This window comes from Phyllobates terribilis, unplaced genomic scaffold (assembly GCF_046119375.1).
Source record: "Phyllobates terribilis strain yellow unplaced genomic scaffold, ASM4611937v1 Scaffold_4__5_contigs__length_816908805, whole genome shotgun sequence".
In the NCBI taxonomy this organism is placed as follows: domain Eukaryota; kingdom Metazoa; phylum Chordata; class Amphibia; order Anura; family Dendrobatidae; genus Phyllobates; species Phyllobates terribilis.
In genome coordinates, this window is record NW_027362764.1 from 64,662,829 (window position 1) to 64,689,075 (window position 26,247).

Below are 26,247 nucleotides of genomic sequence, written 5' to 3' on the forward strand. Positions count from 1 at the left end.
CTTAACTATGGCGAGGGCACATTGAGGTCAGAATTCCTGTCAGACACATACGGGGCAGATTTATGAAAAAGTACAAAAAAAACATTGTGGCACCTACCAACCAATCACAGCATAACTTTCATTTCATATTCTTCTCTTGAAAAATGAAAGCTGCACTGTGATTGGTTGCTATTGGCAACAAAAACATTGTTTTTGATAAATCGGCCTTACAGGCCTCAATTTCCCAAAATGTGTGCAAGGAAATTCCCTTCCTCCATATAGTGACTGCGTGAGAACAGGGCCACTATAATAAAACTCACATCTCTAAAGCTAAAATTTAACAAATGAATATGCACAAAATAGGACATTTATTCTTCATTACCCATCTGAAATAGTTTTTTTTAGTATTTAGTCTAAAATGCAATATTTACAACAAAAATAAAACTAAAGTGTATGTTCATTTTCGTGAACTATTTATTTAAATGGAGTTTTCCACTTTAATTAGACCACCAATGCTTTTATATATACATAACTAAACCGAGCAGGTCACCCTCCCCAGGTCCAGGTCTTCAACACTGCTGTGGTCTCAGTGTTTTTTTTGGCTGGATGTATTACCTCACCGCTGCAACCGATCAGAGGTCATGGGACCTTATTATGTACACTACGCTAACATCAGTGCTTCAGCCATTTTCTGAGCGCTCGATGCAACATCACCGCTGCAGTCAAATATCCCGAGATCGGAGCACAGGTACTGTACCTGTGGAGAGTGGGCGAGCACCTGCTGATTGTTAGGTTAGGTATATAAAAGGCATTTGGGGGCCATTTTTCTTAAAGGGATTTTCCCACTTTTTCATATATTAAAAAAAAACCTACAGAGAAGTCAAACGAAGAAGGCAAAGTGTGACCAGAGGATCAGACACAGCTACCAAGATAACTACAGATAATTAACACCTATGGGTTCCCAAAATAGTAAGAAAATGTACCGCTTGCTGGGGGTCTGACTGCTGGTACTCCCATGGTCCCAAGAACAAGACTCTGCAGAGCCCCATCTTCAAGGAAGTGGAAGTGAGCATGCTCAACCTCCGCTCCATTCATGGTCTTTGGGACTGCTGGAGAAAACAGAACATTTCTCAGCTATATCCAGCAGTCCCATTGACAATAAATGAAGTTGAGCATGCTCACCATCGCTCCACTGAGGATGGGACTCGGCAGAGTCCCGTTCCCAGGTTGCATAGCCCCATTCTTAGGGACCAGCAGTCAGACCTCCAGCGATCAGCAAGGTATTCCCTAGCCTATGGATGGGGAGATAACTTACCATTTTGGGAATATCTCTTTAATAACTTATAAGGAACACTTTAGGCTTGCAATGTTAGACAGAATTAGTAAATCTGACAGTTTTACCTAGACTGTCTGAAAATATGCCACGTTTATCACAGCGGTGCACCCTCGCTGATAAGTGTCCAATATTTCTAGAAAAATGCATCAAACCTATGTATAACTTTTGTACAAACCACTCTTTGTCTTACTTTGCATGAATATATTTATACATTTTAAGCCATGCCTCTTTTACCTTAAGACACAGTAGTTATCGGGTGAGGCGCAAGATGTTCCTAAGACACATAATAAATGTACTGAAAGTTATGCATGCTAGTTGTTTTTTTTACGGTGTTAATCCTCATGTGGAGTCTGAAGGGGTGAGAAGACAATACCTGTGTCATGTCTCTTCACCACAGAAAACTCCGTTCCCACCTACAATCAGAGAATCCATTGAAGATTTTAAACACATTTGATGTGAAAATTCCCATCAAAATCATGTTCACCTTTACAGAATCTGATGGACCCCATTTTAAATTAATTGGGGCACCTGCGTTATCAGTTGTGTGACGGATCTGGCAATGTGTTGTGGTTTCTCTGGAAATGAACAGAGCCTAAGACAGCATAAACATTTTGGCAAAGTGATACCCTTTAAAGGCAGTGTGATTTTATAAAACTTAAAAAAAAAAGTTTTATAATACCAGAGTTACTTTTAAAAAATGTTCTTCATACTGACCTATAATTCCGCACTGATCTACTGAACAATCACAGACCAAGACAGTGTTTCACATCGTCATAAAAAATACTTCCCATCTTGTAGGAATCTTCCAATATTCAGCTGTTACCTTGTAACACTGCCACATAGTGACCACTCTAGACATCCACGTTCCAGTGATGACGACTATAGTCATCCACAATAGAGAGCACATTCCCTGTATGTCTTTTTATCATGTACAGTTTAGTACATAGTCTTGCGTTTTACAACACCCCCGCATACTCAATCACGCCCGGTGCCAATCAGAGGCATCGGTTCACCAGCAGCTACAAAACAGGACATCGCTGAGACAATTCGGTCTTGCGTCAGAAGAAAACCCAATCAAAAGTTTTCAACTCATTACTGCTCACTATTTAACTTGCGGAAAAAGGATTTTCCAAATTCGTAGGTGCTGATCATTATAGCACAGGCGGGTGCAATCTTTATTAAGCGAGGACTCAAACCTGCAAAAGGGAAAGAGAAATTCAATATCAAACATATGCAGCACAGCACAAATCATTCAAGGGATTGTCCAGTCATATCATATTGATGGTCTATCATTAGAATAGATCACTTAGGTTCAGCACCCAACGGCCCCACCGTTCAGCTGCTATTAGTTTCAGCAATGGCCAAATGTAAATGCACTACACAGCTCCGTTTAATGCGTAGCAGATGGTGCAGAGCGCTGCACATCAGCTACAGTGGGGAAAAAAAGTATTTAGTCAGCTACCAATTGTGAAAGTTCTCCCACTTAAAAAGATGAGAGGCCTGTAATTGACATCATAGGTAGACCTCAACTATGAGAGACAAAATGAGAAAACAAATCCTGAAAATCACACAAAATTGTAGCCCTGCACCAGGCTGGGAAGACTGAATCTGCAATAGGCAAGCAGCTTGGTGTGAAGAAATCAACTGTGGGAGCAATAATTAGAAAGTGGAAGACATACAAGACCACTGATAATCTCCCTCGATCTGGGGCTCCACACAAGATCTCACCCCGTGGGATCAAAATGATCTCAAGAACGGTGAGCAAAAATCCCAGAACCACACGGGGGAACCTAGTGAATGACCTGCAGAGAGCTGGGACCAATGTTACACAGGCTACCATCAGTAACACACTACGCCGCCAGGGACTCAGATCCTGCAGTGCCAGACGTGTCCCCCTGTTTAAGCCATTACATGTCCGGGCCCGTCTGAAGTTTGCTAGAGAGCATTTGGATGATCCAGAAGAGTATTGGGAGAATGTCATATGGTCAGATGAAACCAAAGTAGAACTGTTGGGTAGAAACACAACTCGGCGTGTTTGGAGGAGAAAGAATGCCGAGTTTCAGCCAAAGAACTCCATACCTACTGTGAAGCATGGGGGTGGCAACATCATGCTTTGGGGAGGTTTCTCTGCCAAGGGACCAAGACGACTGATCCGTGTTCATGAAAGAATGAATGGGGGCATGTATCGTGAGATTTTGAGTGCAAACCTCCTTCCATCAGCAAGGGCATTGAAGAGGAAACGTGGCTGGGTCTTTCAGCATGACAATGATGCAGCACACCGCCAGGGCAACGAAGGAGTGGCTTCGTAAGAAGAATTTCAAGGTCCTGGAGTGGTGTAGCCAGTCTCCATATTTAAACTCTATAGAAAACATTTGGAGAAAGTTGAAAGTCCATGTTGCCCAGCGACAGCCCCAAAACATCACTACTCTAGAGGAGATCTGCATGGAGGAATGGGCCAACATACCAGCAACCGTGTGTGCCAACCTTGTGAAGACTGACAGAAAACGTTTGACCTCTGTCATTACCAACAAAGGATATATTACAAAGTATTGAGATGAACTTTTGTAATTGACCAAATACTTATTTTCCACCAAAATTTGAAAAAATTCTTTCCAAATCAGACAAATGTGATTTTCAGGATTTGTTTTCTCATTTTGTCTCTCATAGTTGAGGTCGACCTATGATGTCAATTACAGGCCGACCTCATCTTTTTAAGTTGGAGAACTTACACAATTGGTGGCTGACTAAATACTTTTTTGCCCCACTGTATACAGTGGCATGTAAAAGTTTGGGCACCCCTGGTCAAAATTACTGTTATTGTGAACAGTTAAGCAAGTTGAACATGAAATGATCTCTAAAACGCCTAAAGTTAAAGATGACACATTTCCTTTGTAATTTTTAAAAAATACTGCAAAAAGTAAAATGGGACTATGCAGAAGTTTGGGCACCCTTAGAGATTTGTGTGCTCAGAAAACTTTGACCAAGACTTCAGACCTTAATAAGCCTGTTAGGGTTATGGCTTGTTCACCATCATAGTTAGGAAAGGCCAGGGGATGCAAATTTCCCAGCTTTATAAAAACCCAGTCTCCTCTAACTTTGTGCCAAAAACAGCAGCCATGGGTTTTTCTAATCAGCTGCTGAGCACATTAAAAATGAAAATCGTGGAGGCCAACAAAGCAGGAGAAGGCTATAAGAAGATAGCAAAACGTTTTCAAGTTACCCTTTGCAATTTCTTAATTACATTTCAAACTGAGTAGTTACCAGGAACAGTGGAGGTCAAGATAAGGTCTGGAAGACGTAAGCAAAATTTCAGTGAGAGCCGCTCGTAGGATTGCTAAAAAGGCAAATCAGAGCACCCGCTTGACTGCAAAAGACCTTCAGAAAGATTTAACAGACTCAAGTTGTGGCACATTGTTCTACTGTTCAGAGACACCTGCACAAATATGGCCTTCATGGAAGAGTCATCAGAAGAAAATTTCTCCTGCGTCCTCACCATAAAATCCAACGTCAGAAGTATGCAAAAGAACATCTAAACAAGCCTGATGCATTTTGGAAACAAGTCCTGTGGACTGATGAGGTTAAAATAGAAAAGTTTGGCCGCAATGATCAAAAGGTACAGTACAGACCAAAACTTTGGACACACCTTCTCATTTAAAGATTTTTCTGTATTTTCATGACTATGAAAATTGTACATTCACACTGAAGGCATCAAAACTATGAATTAACACATGTGGAATTATATACTTAACAAAAAAGTGTGAAACAACTGAAAATATGTTTGATATTCTAGGTTCTTCAAAGTAGCCACCTTTTGCTTTGATGACTGCTTTGCACACTCTTGGCATTCTCTTGATGAGCTTCACGAGGTAGTCACCGGAAATGGTTTTCACTTCACAGGTGTGCCCTGTCAGGTTTAATAAGTGGGATTTCTTGCCTTATAAATGGGGTTGGGACCATCAGTTGTGTTGTGCAGAAGTCAGGTGGATACACAGCTGATAGTCCTACTGAATAGACTGTTAGAATTTGTATTATGGCAAGAAAAAAGCAGCTAAGTAAAGAAAAACGAGTGGCCATCATTACTAAGAAATGAAGGTCAGTCAGTCCGAAAAATTGGGAAAACTTTGAAAGTGTCCCCAAGTGCAGTTGCAAAAACCATTAAGCGCTACAAGGAAACTGGCTCACATGAGGACCGCCCCAGGAAAAGAAGACCAAGAGTCACCTCTGCTTATGAGGATAAGTTTATCCGAGTCACCAGCCTCAGAAATCGCAGGTTAACAGCAGCTCAGATTAGAGACCAGGTCAATGCAACACAGAGTTCTAGCAGCAGACACATCTCTTCAACAACTGTTAAGAGGAGACTTTGTGCAGCAGGCCTTCATGGTAAAATAGCTGCTAGGAAACCACTGCTAAGGACAGGCAACAAGCAGAAGAGACTAGTTTGGGCTAAAGAACACAACGAATGGACATTAGACCAGTGGACATCTGTGCTTTGGTCTGATGAGTCCAAATTTGAGATCTTTAGTTCCAACCACCGTGTCTTGGTGCGACACAGAAAAGGTGAACGGATGGACTCTACATGCCTGGTTCCCACCGTGAAGCATGGAGGAGGAGGTGTGATGGTGTGGGGGTGCTTTACTGGTGACACTGTTGGGGATTTATTCAAAATTGAAGGCATACTGAACCAGCATGGCTACCACAGCATCTTGCAGCGGCATGCTATTCCATCCGGTTTGCGTTTAGTTGGACCATCATTTATTTTTCAACAGGAAAATGACCCCAAACACACCTCCAGGCTGTGTAAGGGCTATTTGACCAAGAAGGAGAGTGATGGGGTGCTACGCCAGATGACCTGGCCTCCACAGTCACCAGACCTGAACCCAATTGCGATGGTTTGGGGTGAGCTGGACCGCAGAGTGAAGGCAAAAGGGCCAACAAGTGCTAAGCATCTCTGGGAACTCCTTCAAGATTGTTGGAAGACCATTTCCGGTGACTACCTCTTGAAGCTCATCAAGAGAATGCCAAGAGTGTGCAAAGCAGTCATCAAAGCAAAAGGTGGCTACTTTGAAGAACCTAGAATATCAGACATATTTTCAGTTGTTTCACACTTTTTTGTTAAGTATATAATTCCACATGTGTTAATTCATAGCTTTGATGCCTTCAGTGTGAATGTACAATTTTCATAGTCATGAAAATACAGAAAAATCTTTAAATGAGAAGGTGTGTCCAAACTTTTGGTCTGTACTGAGATAGATATATTATATATATATATATATATATATATATATATATATATATATATATATATATATATATATATATATATATATATATATATATATATATATATATATATATATATATATATATATATATATATATATATTCCAGCTAAACTCACCTGCAAAAAGACCCCGAAAGCCGTTCTCAGATATTATCGTATGCATTATCTTCCAAGTCGAGGTAGATCTTTTCTGTGCATCTTTATTAAAAAAAATAAATAAATAAAAAAACCCATAATAAACAGATGTCCCTTCATACCACTGGAACGAAGAGACAAAACTCCAGCACTTACTTTCTAAGACTTCTAGTTCTCCAACTTCGATTTGTCTTCTAGTCTTCACAACATCAAATGGTAAAGTTACGAGAGCGGCAAACTAAGATACAAAGCAGAACCCATCATGCATCAACCACCTTCTGACAGTTCACAGAGACATCGGGGAAGGGGGTGAAATTAGCGAGGACTCCCACCAATTACAAGAATTAAAAGGGATTTTTGATAGTCTGAAAGCAGCCTAATATAGGGAAAGGGAGCCTGATTCCAGCGCTGTGTCACTTACTAGGCTGTGTGCTGTAGTTTCAATATAATCAGTGTTTTATCAGCAGGAGATTATCACTACAGGACTAGGTCTCCTGTGCAAGGCAGTCCAGCTAATCTGTAAAGCCCCGCCCTCACCGATTGGCTGCTTTCTGTAATTACTGCCAATCAGTGGTGCGGGCGGGGTTATACATAGCTCAGTATTTGAGCACTGCTGCATGTACAGCAGAAAAAATGGGATTTGGTGCTCTATATTAGAAATTAGCAATTAAAATGAGTTATTTTTTTTTCTATGGCGCAGGCTTCCTGATCCTTCCAGTGGGTAAGCACAGGTGTAATTTTTATTTTTACATATAAATGAATAAAAAAGGAAAACCTTTTAAAAGTGAATAAATCTATAGACACACGTTTGTTTCCTATACTGTAGAGCCGCAGAAATTCCACAGAGCATGTCCCCAACAGAGTTTACAATTTCGTTTGGACTGTGAAAAGATGATAATAATAATAATATATAACAATAATATAGAACTTACAGATCCAGATAAGGCACCTGATGCAAAACAAATTGTGAACGTTGGTTCCGTTTTGTTATATCTCTGGCAAAGCAATTTTCTTCCAAGCTCGTAGTTATACCAGTACATCGCTGCAAGGGAGAGAGCAGAATTCCCTTCTTACTAGGATAAGTAATGTAATGTGTAGCAGAATAGTGAGTGCAGCTCTGGAGTATAATACAGGATGTAACTCAGGATCAGTACAGGATAGGTAATGTATGTACATAGTGACTACACCAGCAGAATAGTGAGTGCAGCTCTGGAGTATAATACAGGATGTAACTCAGGATCAGTAATGTATGTACACAGTGACTCCACCAGCAGAATAGTGAGTGCAGCTCTGGAGTATAATACAGGATGTAACTCAGGATCAGTAATGTATGTACACAGTGACTCCACCAGCAGAATAGTGAGTGCAGCTCTGGAGTATAATTCAGGATGTAACTCAGGATCAGTACAGGATCAGTAATGTAATGTATGTACACAGTGACTCCACCAGCAGAGTAGTGAGTGCAGCTCTGGAGTATAATACAGGATGTAACTCAGGATCAGTAATGTAATGTATGCACACAGTGACTGCACCAGCAGAATAGTGAGTGCAGCTCTGGAGTATAATACAGGATGTAACTCAGGATCAGTAATGTAATGTATGTACACAGTGACTGCACCAGCAGAGTAGTGAGTGCAGCTCTAGAGTATAATACAGGATGTAACTCAGGATCAGTAATGTAATGTATGTACACAGTGACTGCACCAGCAGAATAGTGAGTGCAGCTCTGGAGTATAATACAGGATGTAACTCAGGATCAGTAATGTATGTACACAGTGACTCCACCAGCAGAATAGTGAGTGCAGCTCTGGAGTATAATACAGGATGTAACTCAGGATCAGTACAGGATCAGTAATGTAATGTATGTACACAGTGACTCCACCAGCAGAGTAGTGAGTGCAGCTCTGGAGTATAATACAGGATGTAACTCAGGATCAGTAATGTAATGTATGTACACAGTGACTGCACCAGCAGAATAGGGAGTGCAGCTCTAGAGTATAATACAGGAGGCAACTCAGGATCAGTAATGTAATGTATGTACACAGTGACTGCACCAGCAGAATAGTGAGTGCAGCTCTAGAGTATAATACAGGAGGCAACTCAGGATCAGTAATGTAATGTATGTACACAGTGACTGCACCAGCAGAATAGTGAGTGCAGCTCTAGAGTATAATACAGGAGGCAACTCAGGATCAGTAATGTAATGTATGTACACAGTGACTGCACCAGCAGAATAGTGAGTGCAGCTCTAGAGTATAATACAGGAGGCAACTCAGGATCAGTAATGTAATGTATGTACACAGTGACTGCACCAGCAGAATAGTGAGTGCAGCTCTAGAGTATAATACAGGATGCAACTCAGGATCAGTAGGTAAGCGTGTCTGGGACTTAACTAATGGTCAGGTGATCAAAAGAACAATACAAGCAATTTACCCACAAAGTAATATGTTCACATATTGTGTAAAAATAAATATATTTGGTTTCTCCATTCTACAAATGAAGCTACCTGAGAAGGGAACGTCTCGCAGGATGGTGGGGCCCCATCCCTTCCACAGGGACAGCCAGCCTTCATTGGCCACAGAACTCCGAATACACGACGTCAGCTCTTTGTAGGACAGCGGTCGAGATTGCATGTTTGTCCTGATCAGCTCTAATGGGCTGATGAGCGTGGCTGAGCCCACTGAAAAACAGGGATAAACCAGAAGTCTTTTTTTAATTTTGTCTTTGCAATGGTTATATATGCACGGTACGGCAGGACTTACATCTGGCTGTGGCCCCGGCGATGAGGGAGGCCGTCTCTATGCTGTTCACACGGTGGATCAGTATGTCTCGTAGCTGGTCATAGCAGGTGAAATAGATGGCAGTAGCTGGTATCGCCATTACTCTGTGGATAACAATTATAATGTTATAAAGTAATATTCATAGGAACAGCAGGACAAAGAGGTGACTGGGAAAATTAGGAGATTTACTGGAGAAAACGTGAAAGGGGTATTCCCATCTCCAAGATCCTATCCCAATATGTATGATGTGTAATAATTATATTAGAAAATAACTTCAATAAGAAATGTAGTATAGTTCCCCTGATTAGCTATGTCGCTTACCTCATGTGCAGGCATTGCAATGGGTTAGGTATCCATGGTTATGACCATTAACAACTGTCACTGTATGAGTGGTCGTAACCATGGATACCTAACCTGTCAGCTATGGAGGCCTGCTTAGTCCATGCCCGGACCATGGTCTAAGAGGCTTCCGTCAGTGTAAGGGTTTGCTTACTCGTATAAATAATCTGTCCCATTCTCATCCAGGGAAGCAGGACGATTTTTTTTCCTCTGTCATCATCCATATACAATCATTTTTTTTTACTCAGCAGCTATTAATCTTTTACAGAACCATTTGCAGTTTCCTATATTACAGAACTGTAATGTACCCATAAAAATCGGATGTTATACTGATGGTCCCTATTGCATGCAATTTTTTTTTTCCCGCTCGCACTGACAGATTTCAGAGTGAAATCGCAGAATGCCGAATACAGCATCTATGCATTATACCAGCAATCAGAGTAATAAAAGTTAAAGTCTCATACAGGGACTAAGTAAAAGAAAAAAAAATTATAAAAAAAGTTTGTAAAAATATGAAGCAAAAAAAAAATTCTGCCAATAAATATGTATATTGATGTAAAAACAGCAAAAAAAAAAAGTACACATCGCCGTGTCTCTGTCACACTAGTTGACCCCTTTAGTGAACGGCGTTTATAATATATATATATATATATATATATATATATATATATATATATATATATATATATATATATATATATATATATATATATATATATATATATATATATATATATATATATATATATATATATATATATATATATATATACATATATATATATACACACACACACACACTACAGGCCAAAAGTTTGGACACACCTTCTCATTTAAAGATTTTTCTGTATTTTCATGACTATGAAAATTGTACATTCACACTGAAGGCATCAAAACTATGAATTAACACATGTGGAATTATATACTTAACAAAAAAGTGTGAAACAACTGAAAATATGTCTTATATTCTAGGTTCTTCAAAGTAGCCACCTTTTGCTTTGATGACTGCTTTGCACACTCTTGGCATTCTCTTGATGAGCTTCAAGAGGTAGTCACCGGAAATGGTCTTCCAACAATCTTGAAGGAGTTCCCAGAGATGCTTAGCACTTGTTGGCCCTTTTGCCTTCACTCTGCAGTCCAGCTCACCCCAAACCATCTCGATTGGGTTCAGGTCTGGTGACTGTGAAGGCCAGGTCTTCTGGCGTAGCCCCCCCATCACTCTCCTTCTTGGTCAAATAGCCCTTACACAGCCTGGAGGTGTGTTTGGGGTCATTGTCCTGTTGAAAAATAAATGATGGTCCAACTAAACGCAAACCGGATGGAATAGCATGCCGCTGCAAGATGCTATGGTAGCCATGCTGGTTCAGTATGCCTTCAATTTTGAATAAATCCCCAACAGTGTCACCAGCAAAGCCCCCCCACACAATCACACCTCCTCCTCCATGCTTCACGGTGGGAACCAGGCATGTAGAGTCCATCCGTTCACCTTTTCTGCGTCGCACAAAGACATGGTGGTTGGAACCAAAGATCTCAAATTTGGACTCATCAGACCAAAGCACAGATTTCCACTGGTCTAATGTCCATTCCTTGTGTTCTTTAGCCCAAACAAGTCTCTTCTGCTTGTTGCCTGTCCTTAGCAGTGGTTTCCTAGCAGTTATTTTACCATGAAGGCCTGCTGCACAAAGTCTCCTCTTAACAGTTGTTGAAGAGATGTGTCTGCTGCTAGAACTCTGTGTGGCATTGACCTGGTCTCTAATCGGAGCTGCTGTTAACCTGCGATTTCTGAGGCTGGTGACTCGGATAAACTTATCCTCAGAAGCAGAGGTGACTCTTGGTCTTCCTTTCCTGGGGCGGTCCTCATGTGAGCCAGTTTCTTTGTATCGCTTTATGATTTTTACAACTGCACTTGGGGACACTTTCAAAGTTTTCCCAGTTTTTCGGACTGACTGACCTTCATTTCTTAAAGTAATGATGGCCACTCGTTTTTCTTTACTTAGAATTTGTATTATGGCAAGAAAAAAAGCAGCTAACAGTCTATTCAGTAGGACTATCAGCTGTGTATCCACCAGACATCTGCACAACACAACTGATGGTCCCAACCCCATTTATAAGGCAAGAAATCCCACTTATTAAACCTGACAGGGCACACCTGTGAAGTGAAGACCATTTCCAGTGACTACCTCTTGAAGCTCATCAAGAGAATGCCAAGAGTGTGCAAAGCACTCATCAAAGCAAAAGGTGGCTACTTTGAAGAACCTAGAATATCACACATATTTTCAGTTGTTTCACACTTTTTTGTTAAGTATATAATTCCACATGTGTTAATTCATAGTTTTGATGCCTTCAGTGTGAATGTACAATTTTCATAGTCTTGAAAATACAGAAAAATCTTTAAATGAGAAGGTGTGTCCAAACTTTTGGTCTGTACTGTATATATACACACACACTCTTTTTTTTCTGTCATCACAGCAACCCGAAGAATAAAGTCGCCTAATCACTCACCACATGAGGAATGGCGTAAAAAAAAAATATATATACAATTCTTGACCTGCTGTTGCTTTTTTCATTCCGCCTCCCAAAGATCCCAGTATGGCTCAGCTCACTTTTATCCTGCGCTCTACACTGAACGCTTACACCGGGGTTTCCCTGTAAATCTCTAAAATATGTGATTCAGACAGAACCCCAGGCGGAAGATTCCCTATAATTAGGCAGAAAGGGGCACAGTTTTGTGCACTTCTGAAAAGAAGGATACCAACGAACAGAGGCCAGATGGAGTCCAGAGTAACTCAGCTGCCTCATTATTGTGAATGGATCCCTCAGGGGTTTCATCGGAATCACGTCACTCAGAGATATAGATGGAAACTCTGATGTAAGTGCTCAGTGTAAAGCGCAGGATAAATGTGAACTGGCACAAAAATGTTCTCTACCCCAAAATGCCACCAATAAAAGCTTCTACTCAAACCACAAAAAACAAGTCCCCACTTGGCTCTGTCATCTGTTAAGAGAAATATAGGGGGATTCTACGTTCCTGGTAGCATAAAGGCTTTGAAAAAGTGACATGGCTTCCACCAAAAGAAATCCAGCGAAATCTGTGCTCCTAAATCCAAATGCCCCCGTCCCTTCTGAGCCCGACAGTGTGCCTAAACCGCAATTAGCATCTACATTTTTGGCATTACTGTAGCGAGGCGAGCCCACTTAATTTACGGGTGTGTGGCTTCAGAAGCACGAGCACTACAATGTATTGGGCACTACAACTGCATATTTGCAATTTTCACTCTGCAACTTCCACTGTGTGTTTGTTTCTGGAAAACGCCTATACAGTCAGAAGATGAATTCCAAGAGGGGTGTAAATTCCAATAAGGGGTCACTTGAAGGGGGTTTCCACTGTTTAGGCACATCAGGAGCTCTGGAAATGGAGTCCACAAACAATTCTAACAAAATTAGGGATGCAAACGTCAAATAGTGCTCCTTCCGTCCCAAGCCCTATCATGTTGCCAAACAGTACTGTACAGTCTTAATGGGCCATTGCCACATTCAGGAGAAATTATATAACAAAGTATGGGGCCCTTTTACCAATTTCCCCGTATGAAAATTAAAAATCTGGAGATAAAACAGTATTTTAGCGAGAAAAATATAATTATTAGTTCTTCACTACTAAATGGTATAAAATTCTGTGACACACCTGTGGTGTCAATATTCTCACTGCATAACTAGATGAATTCATTGAGAGGTGTAGTTAGTAAAATGGAGTCACCTATGGGGGTTCTGCCAATGTGACATAACACCCACAAACCATAACAACAAAAATCTGCATTTCAATAAGGCGCTTCTTCCCTTCTGAGCTTTGCACTGTGCCTGAAAAATAGTTTGACACCACATATGAGGGCACTGGCGTACTCAGGAGAAATTGTGTAACATTTTGTGGTCCATTTTCTCATTTTTTCCCATTTCAAAAATAAGAACTTGGGGCCAAAACAACATTTTACGGCTAAAAACGTAATTAGTTTTTTCTTCAGCGCTCAATAGTATAAAATGTTGTGACACACCTGTGGTGTCAACATGCTCAGTGCATACCCCTAGATGAATTAATTGAAGGGTGAAGTTTGTAAAATGGGGTCACTTATGGGGGAAAGGTGTGTGTGTGTGTGGGGGGGGGGGGGGGTTTGCTGTCCTGGCACCTTAGGGGCTCTGCCAATGTCACATGTCACTCACAAATCATTCCAGCAAAATCTGCACTATAATATGGCGCGCTTTCCTTCTGAGATTTCCACTGTGCCTGAAGAGTAGTTTCTGACCACATATTGGGGATCGGCGTACTCAGAAGAAATTGCACAACCAACAAATTGTTTGGTCCATTTTCTACTATTACCCTTGTGCAAATGAACAATTTGGGGCTAAAGCAACATTTTTGTAATTTTTTCATGACTCAACATCATAAACTTCTGTGAGATACCTGGGGGTTCAAGGTGCTCATCACACATCTAGATCAATTCCTTGAGGGGTGTAGTTTCCAAAATGGTGTTATTTGTGGGGGGTTTCCGCTGTTTAGCCACATCAGGGGCTCTCCAAACATGGCATGGTGTCCACTACATATTCCAGTCAATTTTTCTCTTTAAGTGTCTAATGGCGATGCTTCCCTTCCAAGTGCCCAAACAGTAGTTTTCCTCAGCATATGGGGTAGTTGTGTACTCAGAAGAAATTGCACAACAAATTGTACCATTCAATTTCTCTTGTTACCCTTGAAAAAATGCAAAATTTGGGGCTAAATGAACATTTTTGTGGGAAAAATTAAAATGTTTATTTTTTTTTGTCCACATAGCTTTAATTTCTGTGAAGTGCCTAAAGGGTTAATAAACTTCTTAAATGTTGTTTTGAGCAGCACCTTGAGGGGTGGTTTTTAACCCCTTAACCCCCGAGGGTGGTTTGCACGTTAATAACCAGGCCAATTTTTACAATTCTGACCACTGTCACTTTATGAGGTAATTACTCTGGAACGCTTCAATGGATTCCCCTGATTCTGAGATTGTTTTTTCGTGACATATTGTACTTCATGATTGTGGTAAAATTTCTTCGATATCACTTGCGTTTATTTGTGAAAAAAACGGAAATTTGGCGAAAATTTTGAAAATTTTGCAATTTTCAAAATTTGAATTTTTATGCCCTTAAATCAGAGAGATATGTCACACAAAAGAGTTAATAAATAACATTTCCCACATGTCTACTTTACATCAGCACAATTTTGGAGCCAAAATTTTTTTTGTTAGGGAGCTATAAGGGTTAAAAGTTGACCTGCGATTTCTAATTTTTCCAACAAAATTTACAAAACCATTTTTTAGGGACCACATCACATTTGGAGTCACTTTTAGAGGTCTTTATGACAGAAAATACCCAAAAGTGACACCATTCTAAAAACTGCACCCCTCAAGGTGCTCAAAACCACATTCAAGAAGTTTATTAACCCTTCAGGTGCTTCACAGGAATTTTTGGAATGTGGAAGAAAAAAATGAACATTTAACTTTTTTCACAAAAATGTTACTTTATACCCAATTTTTTTTATTTTCACAGGGGTAACAAGAAAAAATGGACCCCAAAATTTGTTGTGCAATTTCCCCTGGGCACGCAGATACCCCATATGTGGGGAAAAACCACCGTTCGGGCGCACGGCAGGGCTCGGAAGGGAAAGAGCGCCATTTGACTTTTTGATCGTAAAATTTGCTTGAATAATTAGCGGACGCCATGTTGCGTTTGGAGAGTCCCTGTGTGCCCAAACATTGGAGCTCCCCCACAAGTGACCCCATTTTGGAAACTAGACCCCCCAAGGCACCTATCTAGATGCATAGTGAGCACTTGGAACCCCCAGGTGCTTCACAAATTGATTCGTAAAAATGAAAAAGTGAAAAAAAAAAACACTTTTTCATTTTTATGAATCAATTTGTGAAGCCCCTGGGGGTTCCAACTGCTCACTATGCATCTAGATAGGTGCCTTGGGGGGTCTAGTTTCCAAAATGGGGTCACTTGTGGGGGAGCTCCAATGTTTGGGCACACAGGGGCTCTCCAAACGCAACATGGTGTCCGCTAACAATTTGAGCCGACAATTTGTTAGCGGACACCATGTTGCATTTGGAGAGTCCCTGTGTGCCCAAACATTGGAGTTCCCCCACAAGTGACCCCATTTTGGAAACTAGACCCCCCAAGGCACCTATCTAGATGCATAGTGAGCAGTTGGAACCCCCAGGTGCTTCACAAATTGATTCATAAAAATGAAAAAGTGAAAAAAAAAAACACTTTTTCATTTTTATGAATCAATTTGTGAAGCCCCTGGGGGTTCCAACTGCTCACTATGCATCTAGATAGGTGCCTTGGGGGGTCTAGTTTCCAAAATGGGGTCACTTGTGGGGGAGCTCCAATGTTTGGGCACACAGGGGCTCTCCAAACGCAACATGGCGTCCGCTAACAATTTGAGACGATTTTCCATTCAATTTGTTAGCGGACACCATGTCGCGTTTGGAGAGCCCCTGATGTGCCTAAACAGTAGAGCTCCCCCACAAGTGACCCCATTTTGGAAACTATACCCCTCAAGGATTTTATTAAGGTGTATAGTGAACATTTTGAACCCAGAGGTACGACACAGAATTTGATAACATTAGGTCATCATATTGAATAAGTTGTCATTAGTCTTGAGCGCAAGTGCTCGCTACTTGAGTTTGCATCGGGTACTCAGGTATGCACCATGTACTGCGTGTGCTCGAGTGCCATGCTCGAGTCCCCGCCCGGATGTTTCACGGTTATTAGACACCCAAAAAAAAACATGCGGGGATCGCTCGTGCATGGCAGGCAATCCCCGCAAAGTTTTTTGGGCCATGAAGCATATGGGGCGGAGACTCGAGCATGTCACTCGAATACCCACGATACTCAATGCATACCAGAACACCGGATGCAAACTCAAGTAGCGAGCACTTGCGCTCAACACTAGTCGCCATATCGTCATCTTTTTTTCTTACTTTTGAAAAAAATCCCAACCCCATCACAACCCCAACCCCAGCCCTAACCGTAGCACAACCCTAACCCTAGCACAACCCTAACCCTAGCACAACCCTAACCCTAGCACAACCCTAACCCTAGCACAACCCTAACCCTAGCACAACCCTAACCCTAGCACAACCCTAACCCTAGCACAACCCTAACCCTAGCACAACCCTAACCCTAGCACAACCCTAACCCTAGCACAACCCTAACCTGAGAGTTTATTTTTTACGCCGTTCCTCATGCGGTATAAGTGATTAGACGACCTTATTCTTCGGGTCGGTGAGACTACAGCGATACCAGAATCATATGGGGTTTTTATAACTGACAGCTGTCACACACTAAAAGACGCATTTTTTGTAAAATCTAGTTATTGCATCGCCATATTTTGAGAGCTATAATTTTTCCAGATTTTGGCAGACAGTCATTTGACGGCTTGATTTTTGCGGGATGAGTTGACGTGGTTATTGGTGCCATTTTCAGGCACGTGACATTTTTTGATCGCTCTCTATTCCGATTTTTGGGAGGCAGAATAAACAAAAACCAACAATTCAGGAATTTTTTTATTTTTTTTTTATTCTGTTCCGCGTGTGGTAAAATTGATAAGGCAGCTTTATTCTTCGGGTCAGTACGTTTACAGCGGTACCACATTTATATCGTATTTCTATGTTTTGCACTTTTACATAATAAAAGCAATTTTATAAAAAAAAAATATTTTTTAGCATAGCTTTATTCTGAGAGCTATAACTTTTTTATTTTTCGGCTGATGGAGCGTATAGCGGCTTGTTTTTTGCGGGACGAGATGACGTTTTCAGCGGTACCATTTTTATTTATATTTGTCTTTTTGATCGCGTGTTATTCCATTTTTTGTTTGGCGGTATGGTGATAAAGCATTGTTTTTTGCTTTGTTTTTGTTTTTTTTTACCGTGTTCACTGAAGGGGTTAACACTGGGACAGTTTTATAGGTCAGGTTGTTCCGGACGCGGCGATACCAAATATGTGTACTTTTATTGTTTTTTTTTGTTTGTTTTTTTATAATAATATTTATTGATGGGTACATTATATTTTTATTTTTAGTGGATTATTTTTTTTATATTTTTACAATTTTTTTTTTATTTTTTTCACTTTCTGAGTTTTTAAACTTTATTACTTTGTCCCGCTATGGGACTTACACTTTTTTTTCTCTGATCGCCTGCATGGCACAGGAATGCAGCACCATCCCTGTGCTGTGCAGGCTGTCAGCGCTGGACAGGGAGAAGATTGTTTGGAGATGCACTGCGCATGTCCAAAAAAATCTTCCTGCTGTCTGGTGACCCGGATGTTGTCATGACGACATCGGGTCGTCATGGCAACATCCTGGAAGCCACAGCAGTCAGCGCTGGAAGCCGGAAGAGGAGGTGAGTATCTGCGATCACCTCCCCTTGCCTCCGCAATGCTGCGATCGACTTCGAGCGCAGCATCGCGGGGGTTAGTGTGCTGGGAGCGGTGCAGGACCACTCCCTGCACATAGTACCAGGTGTCAGCTGTGACAATCAGCTGACACCCGGCGGCAATCGCGCCCGCACAGCCTGTGTGCGCGCGCGATCGCCATGACGTACTAATACGGGTCTGGCTCTTAAGTCCCAAGGCATAGACGCGTATTAGTACGTCAAATGTTGTTAAGGGGTTAAAATGTTGTCACTTTTGGGTATTTTGTGTCATACAGACCCCTCAAAGTCACTTAAAATATGATGTGGTCCCTAAAAAAAAAAATGGTTTTGTAAACTGTCGGAAAAATGAGAAATCGCTGGTCAACTTTTAACCCTTCTAACTTGCTACCAAAAAATATATATACAAGTTTCAAAAATTATGTAGATGTAAAGTAAACATGTGGGAAATGTTATTTATTAATTATTTTGTACAGCATGACTTTAAGGGTATAAAAATTGAAAGTTTGAAAAGTGCTAAATTTTCAAAAATTTTGCCAAAATTCTGATATTTTCACAAATAAACGCAAAAAATATTGTCCTAAATTTAGCACTAACAAATTACAATGTGTCACGAAAAAAACAATCTCAGAATCACCGGGATTTGTTGAAGCATTCCAGAGTTATTACCTCGTAAAGTGACACTGGTCAGAATTGTAAAATTTGGCCTGGACAAGAAGGTGAAAATAGGCTCAGAGTGAAGGGGTTAATAAGTATTACTTTGGTCATGGATTATTTTTTTTGAGGAGTGGTACTTACAATGTGGGTGGGAGCCCACTCCAAAGAGACCGGATGCCTTCATTTCTGATAATTTGTACAAAAGCATCCTAAAAAAAAAAAGACAAAAAATGAAGAAAACACACATCACATAAGAAATGGTAATATAGGATATTCATCCTATAGCTAAAAAAGGAAAAAAATAAAACCATGTGGAAAATGAGAACATACAGTCACTTGTACACGCTTATTAACCATCACAAAAATCGCTGAATCAAAGAAACTAAAATTTTTTTCCCCACCATGCCCCCTGAAGAAGCAGGGCGAAACGCGTGACAGGGTGGAGGTACATGATGCTTCACGAGTCTGTTGGCCTTTAGCTAACCTTTATTAACAAGTAATACCTCATATCCGCTATTTACCTCACTGCTGACCACAACTCAAATATTGGGATTGCATCTAATATGATTGTCAGCAGTACGATTAGGTTGCTACTGATTGATTCATTTATGCTCTGTTACAAATGGGATTACATTAATAGTGTATGTACACTATTTCTGGACACTGTCACGTCACTTGTCTTCTAAGCACCTTTTCTGAATTTAAATGTATTTATCTTTTACTATTAAAGAATAAAATATTGATTTTAATGTTTATAAGTGTTCACTTTTTTGTCCTGAGCAGTATCTTATCTCAGGCTATGGTTATTTACTGATATTTATGAAGTGTCTCCCTATTGTTTTTTTTTTTTTTTTTTCTTACCATTAGAACTTCCTTTGATTAATTAATAATTAGTACAAAAGTCTTCAGTCAGTCTATGACTGCAGAATTGTGGAATTGTGACAGTTTGCAGTGAGTACACAGTCACGAGACCATGTCACATGCAAACTAGCTGCACCCAGCTTCTGTCAATGCTCTTGTATTGAAAGAAGCAGAATGAGACTAGTTGGCATGTGACCGCTCTTTTGCAAGGGAATCGTGATTGTAACAGAACAGTGAAAACCATCATCTCACCGCAGTTCCTGAGAATCGCCCCGGTACTTTGTACCACGCTTTGCTGTTCCCGTTCAGACATACGCACAGGTGATCCATCAGTCCATTGCAATAGACGAAGCATTTACCTATGGAGGACAAGAGGAAAGAAAAAGGAAGGAAGGAAGGAAGGAAGGAAGGAAGGAAGGAAGGAAGGAAGGAGTGTTATTGGTGGCTATAGCTCAATGGCTCCATCTGAGATAGATAGAGATCATACATACACACACTCTTGGGGAAATAAAACAAAATAATAGTAAATAATTATAATAATAATATATATACACACACACACACAAAAGAGAAGGTCAGAATCTTACAATTGTGGCCTTGCACATATGTTGTTTCCTGAAACAATAGACACTCTACAAAAGCCCCAGGGTGCAGTGTGAAGAGATATATATATATATATATATATATATATATATATATATATATATATATATATATATAATTTTTTTTAAACAGATTGTAATAAGTTTAAAAATAAAAAAATATCGTTGACCAATCATAAGCAGATGACATCATGCAGGGGGCGAAAAAACAGCCCCAGGAACAGGTTTTTCTCCTGTGAGACATGTAATGACAGACAGTTTTCTTGCATCAATAAAAAAAAAAAAACGTCAACTTGAGCTGGGTTCTTTTTATTTTATAATTTTTAGAGTGGCGAGCTGACGTTTTTATTGATAAAATTTTTGATCGCTAAGCCAGCTAGTTGTTTATTTAAAAGAGCAAGAGGATATCAAGTTAGCTAATTGATTAAATGCTCAAACAATGAGACCTGAGCCCTGTATCTTTCCCCCCGACTTATGAATGAGGACCCGAGCCACAGAAAAATATAAAAATTGATTTCTATTGTGCTGCAAAGAGAATCATAAGATCAGAGAGACTCTTAAGGACAGTAGTTTGGTAGCACGGCCCTGGAATTCTCAAAGTCGCAGTTCTATCCCCAGCGGAAGGGTGAGACTATGTAATTTTTCACCATCTTGGGTATTTGCTGGGACTGTTCTATGTGTTTATTGGCCGTTTGGTGGTTGAATGAAGTATTGACACACTGTTTTACCCTCACCCTGAGTATTCTGAGTGGTATTATGTGCACAGAAGACTCTGGGTCTTCACAGGTGGTAATACAAAGAAAAAAAAACAACTAAAGGTTTGTATCTTTACAAAACATACTTTTTAACATCACTTGGGGACTTGAGTCCTCTTTGATCGCTTGTACTATATATTGTAACACTGAGCTATTTCAGTATATAGTAACATTCGGGATTTCCTATGCTGGGATTCATGAGAGTACATAGATGGCAGTGACAGGGGCTTTCAGTTGGCCTCTTGCTGCCATGGTGGCGACCCATCAGCAAACAATGGCGTTGCGGTAGGAACAATTGGCACCACTTACATAGGTCTCGTTCATTAACATTCAATGCAAAATGAGAAGAAGTGTATTGGAGGGTTTTCGGAGGTGACAATCTCTGCAGGGTCCTCGCGTGCAAGGATGTAATAATTACCTTTCGTGAATGGTTTGCTTTGAGCTTGAAGACGAATCTTTACAACATCTAAAGGCGTCACTAGGAAAGGAAATGATAAAATAAGGATATGTACATATTACGTGATGAGCGCTGTCAACCCTTGGTGATATCATTAGACGACTGATTTGCACCATATTTCTTCGACAACGGAGATATATGGAAATGACACAGGACACAGATAAAGAAAAAAAATGCTTGGTCTGAACGCTTACCAAAGAGTGATGTAAGCAAAGCGCCTGCAGAGGAAGCCATTATCTGCTGGAAAGGCGTGATGTTGGTAGACGCCAGCGATGCTTCATCTTCAGCCTTCATTTTTTTCTATGAAAGGATTAAAATATTTAAAAGACCAATCTATATATGTGTTAGGCAGGAGGGACACCAACAAGTAAAAGCTCCCGCTCTGGGGGTCTCAAGCAATCCATTTTCATTTAAAGGGAAGCAATATTCAGAAAATGGTTTACATCAGGTTTTGTGTTTAAAAAAAAAATGACATTCATTCATACCATAATCTTTAATTAAAAAACAGTAACCTTGCAATTTTCACACTTTTTTTTTTTTGACTCATACTTTGTCCTTTCAGGAAGAGTTTTCAGCAGGCCCATTATCATCAGAGGCAGCAATGCAATGACAGGTAACACCGTTATACACAGCTGATAAAGACACAATAGGTGATGTCACAGCTCACCTCCTCCTTCCTTCACAACGACCATTATCCACACTTCAATGTAAAAGATAAAGCCAGAATCTGACATTTGTGGCTATGTACATATGTTGTTTCCTGAAACAATAGGGAGTCTAAAAAAGCCCCAGGGAGCAGTGTGAAGATGTAGATTTTTTTTTATTATTTTTATTTTTAAATACAGAGTGTAATGTTTAAAAATACAAAAAAAAAAAAAAAAAAGTTGACCAATCATAAGCAGAAGGCATCATGCAGGGGAACGAAAGAACAATCCCAGGAAGATCAGAACAGGTTTTCTCCTGTGAGACATGTAATGAGAGACAGTTCTCTTAGATCTCACTGCTGGCATCTCTACTGTGTAGAGTATAGCTGATCTATGTGTCATTACAAACACCACCTGCAGCTCTTCTCCCTCCCCCCACACTGACATTGCTGAGAGCTGCAAGAGGTGTTTGTAATGACACATAGATCTGCTCTACAAAAATAGCTGCTAGCAGTCAGATCATGGAGGAAAGCAGGGCACACAAACCATTCTCATTAATTCTGCCATACGACAATGCCAAGCTTTTGACGTTAGCCAGGTCAGCAGCATCTCAGTACCCGATCGATTCAGAAGTGAGAAAGCCCCTTTAACTCATTTCTCATTTTTCCTTGTCAGAGCTGGGTGACAACCCATAGGGGGCACCATCACACATGCCAAAGTATCTCTGTTAATAGACGACTTGTATAACAGGGACGATTAATAACTGGTTACTGTGTAGAGTTACTCAATAACTTTTTTGGCAAGAAGCAGCCGGGAGGAAAGTTCACGTAAGGAATTTAATCTTTATAGCACGGGTCTGTCAAATACACCAAACCTCTTCATATCAAAGGCACGCACAGCAAGTTGCTTCCTCCGGCACTATTGTTCCTGGTGTTATCCGCCTGTCCAGCCATTTTTTAGATCCTACAATTATCCTGATCAATCTCCCCAAACTTAAGAAACTACCACTCTCAACAGAGCTGGTGCCAGCACCTGACTATCCCAGGCAAGTGCCGGTGACCTGCCTGTATGGAGCAGACTCAAAAGCTGCGTGGTTGTCATCTGTGTTACACAACCGGCATCTGAGTAACTGTTGAGATCGGAGCAAGCCCGATCATGCGATTTAAACCTCTTAAATGCCACTGTCAATCACAACAGCCGCAAAGAGGGGTTGGAAATGGGCGACGTATGGAAAGGTGCATATTACCTTATTATTGCAGCCGGAGTAATTGAAGGTCCCCTGTGTCGGCCATGTTTGTACACCTATGAAGCACAGCCAGTGGCTGGGTTTCTCAGGAGAGTTGAAAATAAACCAATGGACAGCAATATAACAATATTACTGTGCAAGTGATTGCAGGTTCAAGTACCTTGGGGTACCATAATAAAATATATTTCACATAAAAAAAAGTGTACATCAAAACTGAACAAAAAATAAAAATCATATTTAATGTCTGACCTAATAGATATCAAGAGCGGCGAAAGAGCGAAAAAGTGAGCGAACGAGAAAAATAGAGGGTGCATGTGAACGAGAGCAAAAAAGCGAGAGCGCGAAAAAGCGAGAGAGAGCGCGAAAAAGCGAGCGAACGAGAACGAAAGAGCGAATGAGCGCAAAAGAGCTAACGAGAGGGCACAGTGACCTTTCTCAAGCAACATTGCTCAGTACAACTGAATCGTCGCTGTGCCCGAGAGAGAGAACGAGAGGCGCATGAGAGAGCGAACGAGAGGCGCGCATGAGAGCGAAAAGCGAGCGAACGAGAGGGCACACGTGAACGAGAGCAAAAAAGCAAGAGAGCGAAAATGCAAGTGAACAAGAGCAGAGAGAGCGAAAAAGTGAGAGAGAGCGAAAAAGCAAATGAGAGCAGAGAGCGAAAAAGCGAGCGAAAGAGAGGGCGAACCAGAGCAAAAAAGCGAGAGCGAAAGAGTGAATGAGCGCAAAAGAGCTAACGAGAGGGCACAGTGACCTTTCTCAAGCAACGTTTCTCAGTACAACTGAATCGTCGCTGTGCCCTAATGGGTAATAAATCACCAATTTCTATTTTTCTAAATTGTGCGCTGCCTCCATTTTTTTGGGAATATACATATAGTGCTTTTGGAAGACGAGGAAGAAAATTTGAAAGCGAAGATGTCCCCACTAGGACTCTATCACATAGACCCTCCCTCCATAAATTGGGTTTGCCCGGCCCATATTACATAATGATACATATCACCAGATGCAATGGCAGTGTAGCACTACAACTCCCAGCATGCTGCGCCTCTCCTACCACATGTTGCATGCACTGTACCTGTCACCTCTTGCAGTCAGCTGCGGCACCTGTGCTCATTGGCTGCTGGGAATGTGGCTGTCAGCGCTCAGACACCGCTCCTTCTCCCTGTGAATGACCCCTTGCAGCATGTGGGGCAGACAGGACACGCCGCCTGCTGTAATGCACTGCAAGCCGCACGCCCACTTAGGAGCAGACACATGAGCCGCCGCCATGTTTGAAATGGGCTTATCTCCAGCTGTCAGTCACTACAAAGTCCGTAGAACCGCAGAGAACGCACACGTTATCACACTATATCTGCCCCCGATTGATCGAAAAGAAAGAAGTGACTGTTGGCAAGAAAAAGTCTCTGCTCTACTCCAAAGAAAGATCGCTCTGCCCGACACAAACATGGCCGCTGCTGTCATCAAGACCTGTCACATGACGCGAGGATGGTTCCTCATTGGCTGGGTCACTTGACATTTGCTCCGCTGCATGTCAGTCAGCATTCTATAAAGCAGATTCGCTGCGGAAGCTTCTGATAGACTTTCTTCATACCAAAGTGTTATACAAAGTTTTAGACGTTTCTGTTTCATGTTGTTGTTTTTTTTGCTTTCCATGAATTTCATGTATTTTTATTCCTTTCCTTTTATTTTATGCAACTTTTTTTCACGCATTTTTTTTTTATATCAAATTACGAAGCAGCTAAATAAAACCAAGTTGCTGCATTTTGAAAAGGCACAAAAAAAGCCACAATAATAACAACAAACGCAATATTAGTGTGATTTATATTTTGCTCTAAACAAGACATTTTCTACAGGAAACAAACAAAAAAAAACATTAAAAATTACTTTAAAAAAAATTGTGTTAAACCAACTTGAGGCTTCATTTATACAATGAGGTTTTATTGGAGTTTTTTTGGGGGCTGGTATTTTTATTTTTTTATTCTTGCAATTTTTAACGTGTTTTTTTTCTCCAAACATTTCTGAAGCCCTGTAGAAAAACATATGTAAAAAGAATGGCCATACCTAGAGCACGCTGCTTATTTTTTCCTTGCCAATTTGCAACAAATTTAAGGCTGTGTGCACACTATGAGCTTCTGGTGAGTTTTTAATGCTGCTTATTTTCACTGTGGCAAAAACGCAGCTTCTTACAGTTCCAGCAAAGTGGATGTGATATATAGAAATCTCCTGCCCACTTTGTTTTTTTTTCTACGCTGCATAAACTGACCTGCGGTGCGTTTCAAATCCGCAACATTTCAATTTCTCTTTGCGGGTACGCTAAAGTTTTATCTGGAGTTTTCCCCATTAGATGCGGAAATTCCGCACGTAAAAAACGCACTCAAAAACACAATGAAAAATAAAAAATGAAAAATAAACGCAAGTAATTTAATCTCCTTAAAACGTGCAGAAATTCTGCAACATCAAAAACTCACCATGGGAACGTAGGATGAAAAAAAAACCTACTAATATAAAAAAGCATAAGATTTCTATAATTCCCGTTCAATTCTCTGGAACAGTAAAACAGAGAAGCAAAAATACGAAAACTCATCGTGGGTGCATAGCCTTACCTGCAAATATTCCGCATCTAATGCAAGTCTATGGGGAAAATCCACACAAAAAACTCAGCGTATCCGCAAGAGAAATCAACATATTGCGGATTTGAAACACGCACCGCAGGTCAGTTGACACT

General features: G+C 40.7%; 1 protein-coding gene across 2 annotated transcripts; it reads right to left on the bottom strand.

Annotated features, from left to right (window-relative positions):
* Window positions 1-330: 330 nt before the first annotated feature.
* SLC25A40 (solute carrier family 25 member 40) lies at window positions 331-24,968 on the bottom strand. 2 transcript variants are annotated; one of them, XM_073677442.1, is made up of 11 exons: window positions 24,605-24,968; window positions 21,827-21,932; window positions 21,594-21,653; window positions 20,071-20,177; window positions 19,099-19,166; window positions 9,494-9,615; window positions 9,238-9,411; window positions 7,664-7,773; window positions 6,888-6,969; window positions 6,714-6,794; window positions 331-2,511 (listed from the first exon to the last, which is right to left on the bottom strand). In XM_073677442.1, exons 2-11 carry the CDS (start codon window positions 21,924-21,926, stop codon window positions 2,408-2,410), a joined length of 1,008 nt encoding a protein of 335 aa, XP_073533543.1. In that variant the 5' UTR covers window positions 21,927-21,932; window positions 24,605-24,968; the 3' UTR covers window positions 331-2,407. The 2 variants fall into 2 exon arrangements, with proteins under 2 accessions (XP_073533543.1, XP_073533542.1); XM_073677441.1 differs by having other exon boundaries at window positions 24,598-24,967.
* Between the last annotated feature and the right edge of the window lie 1,279 nt (window positions 24,969-26,247).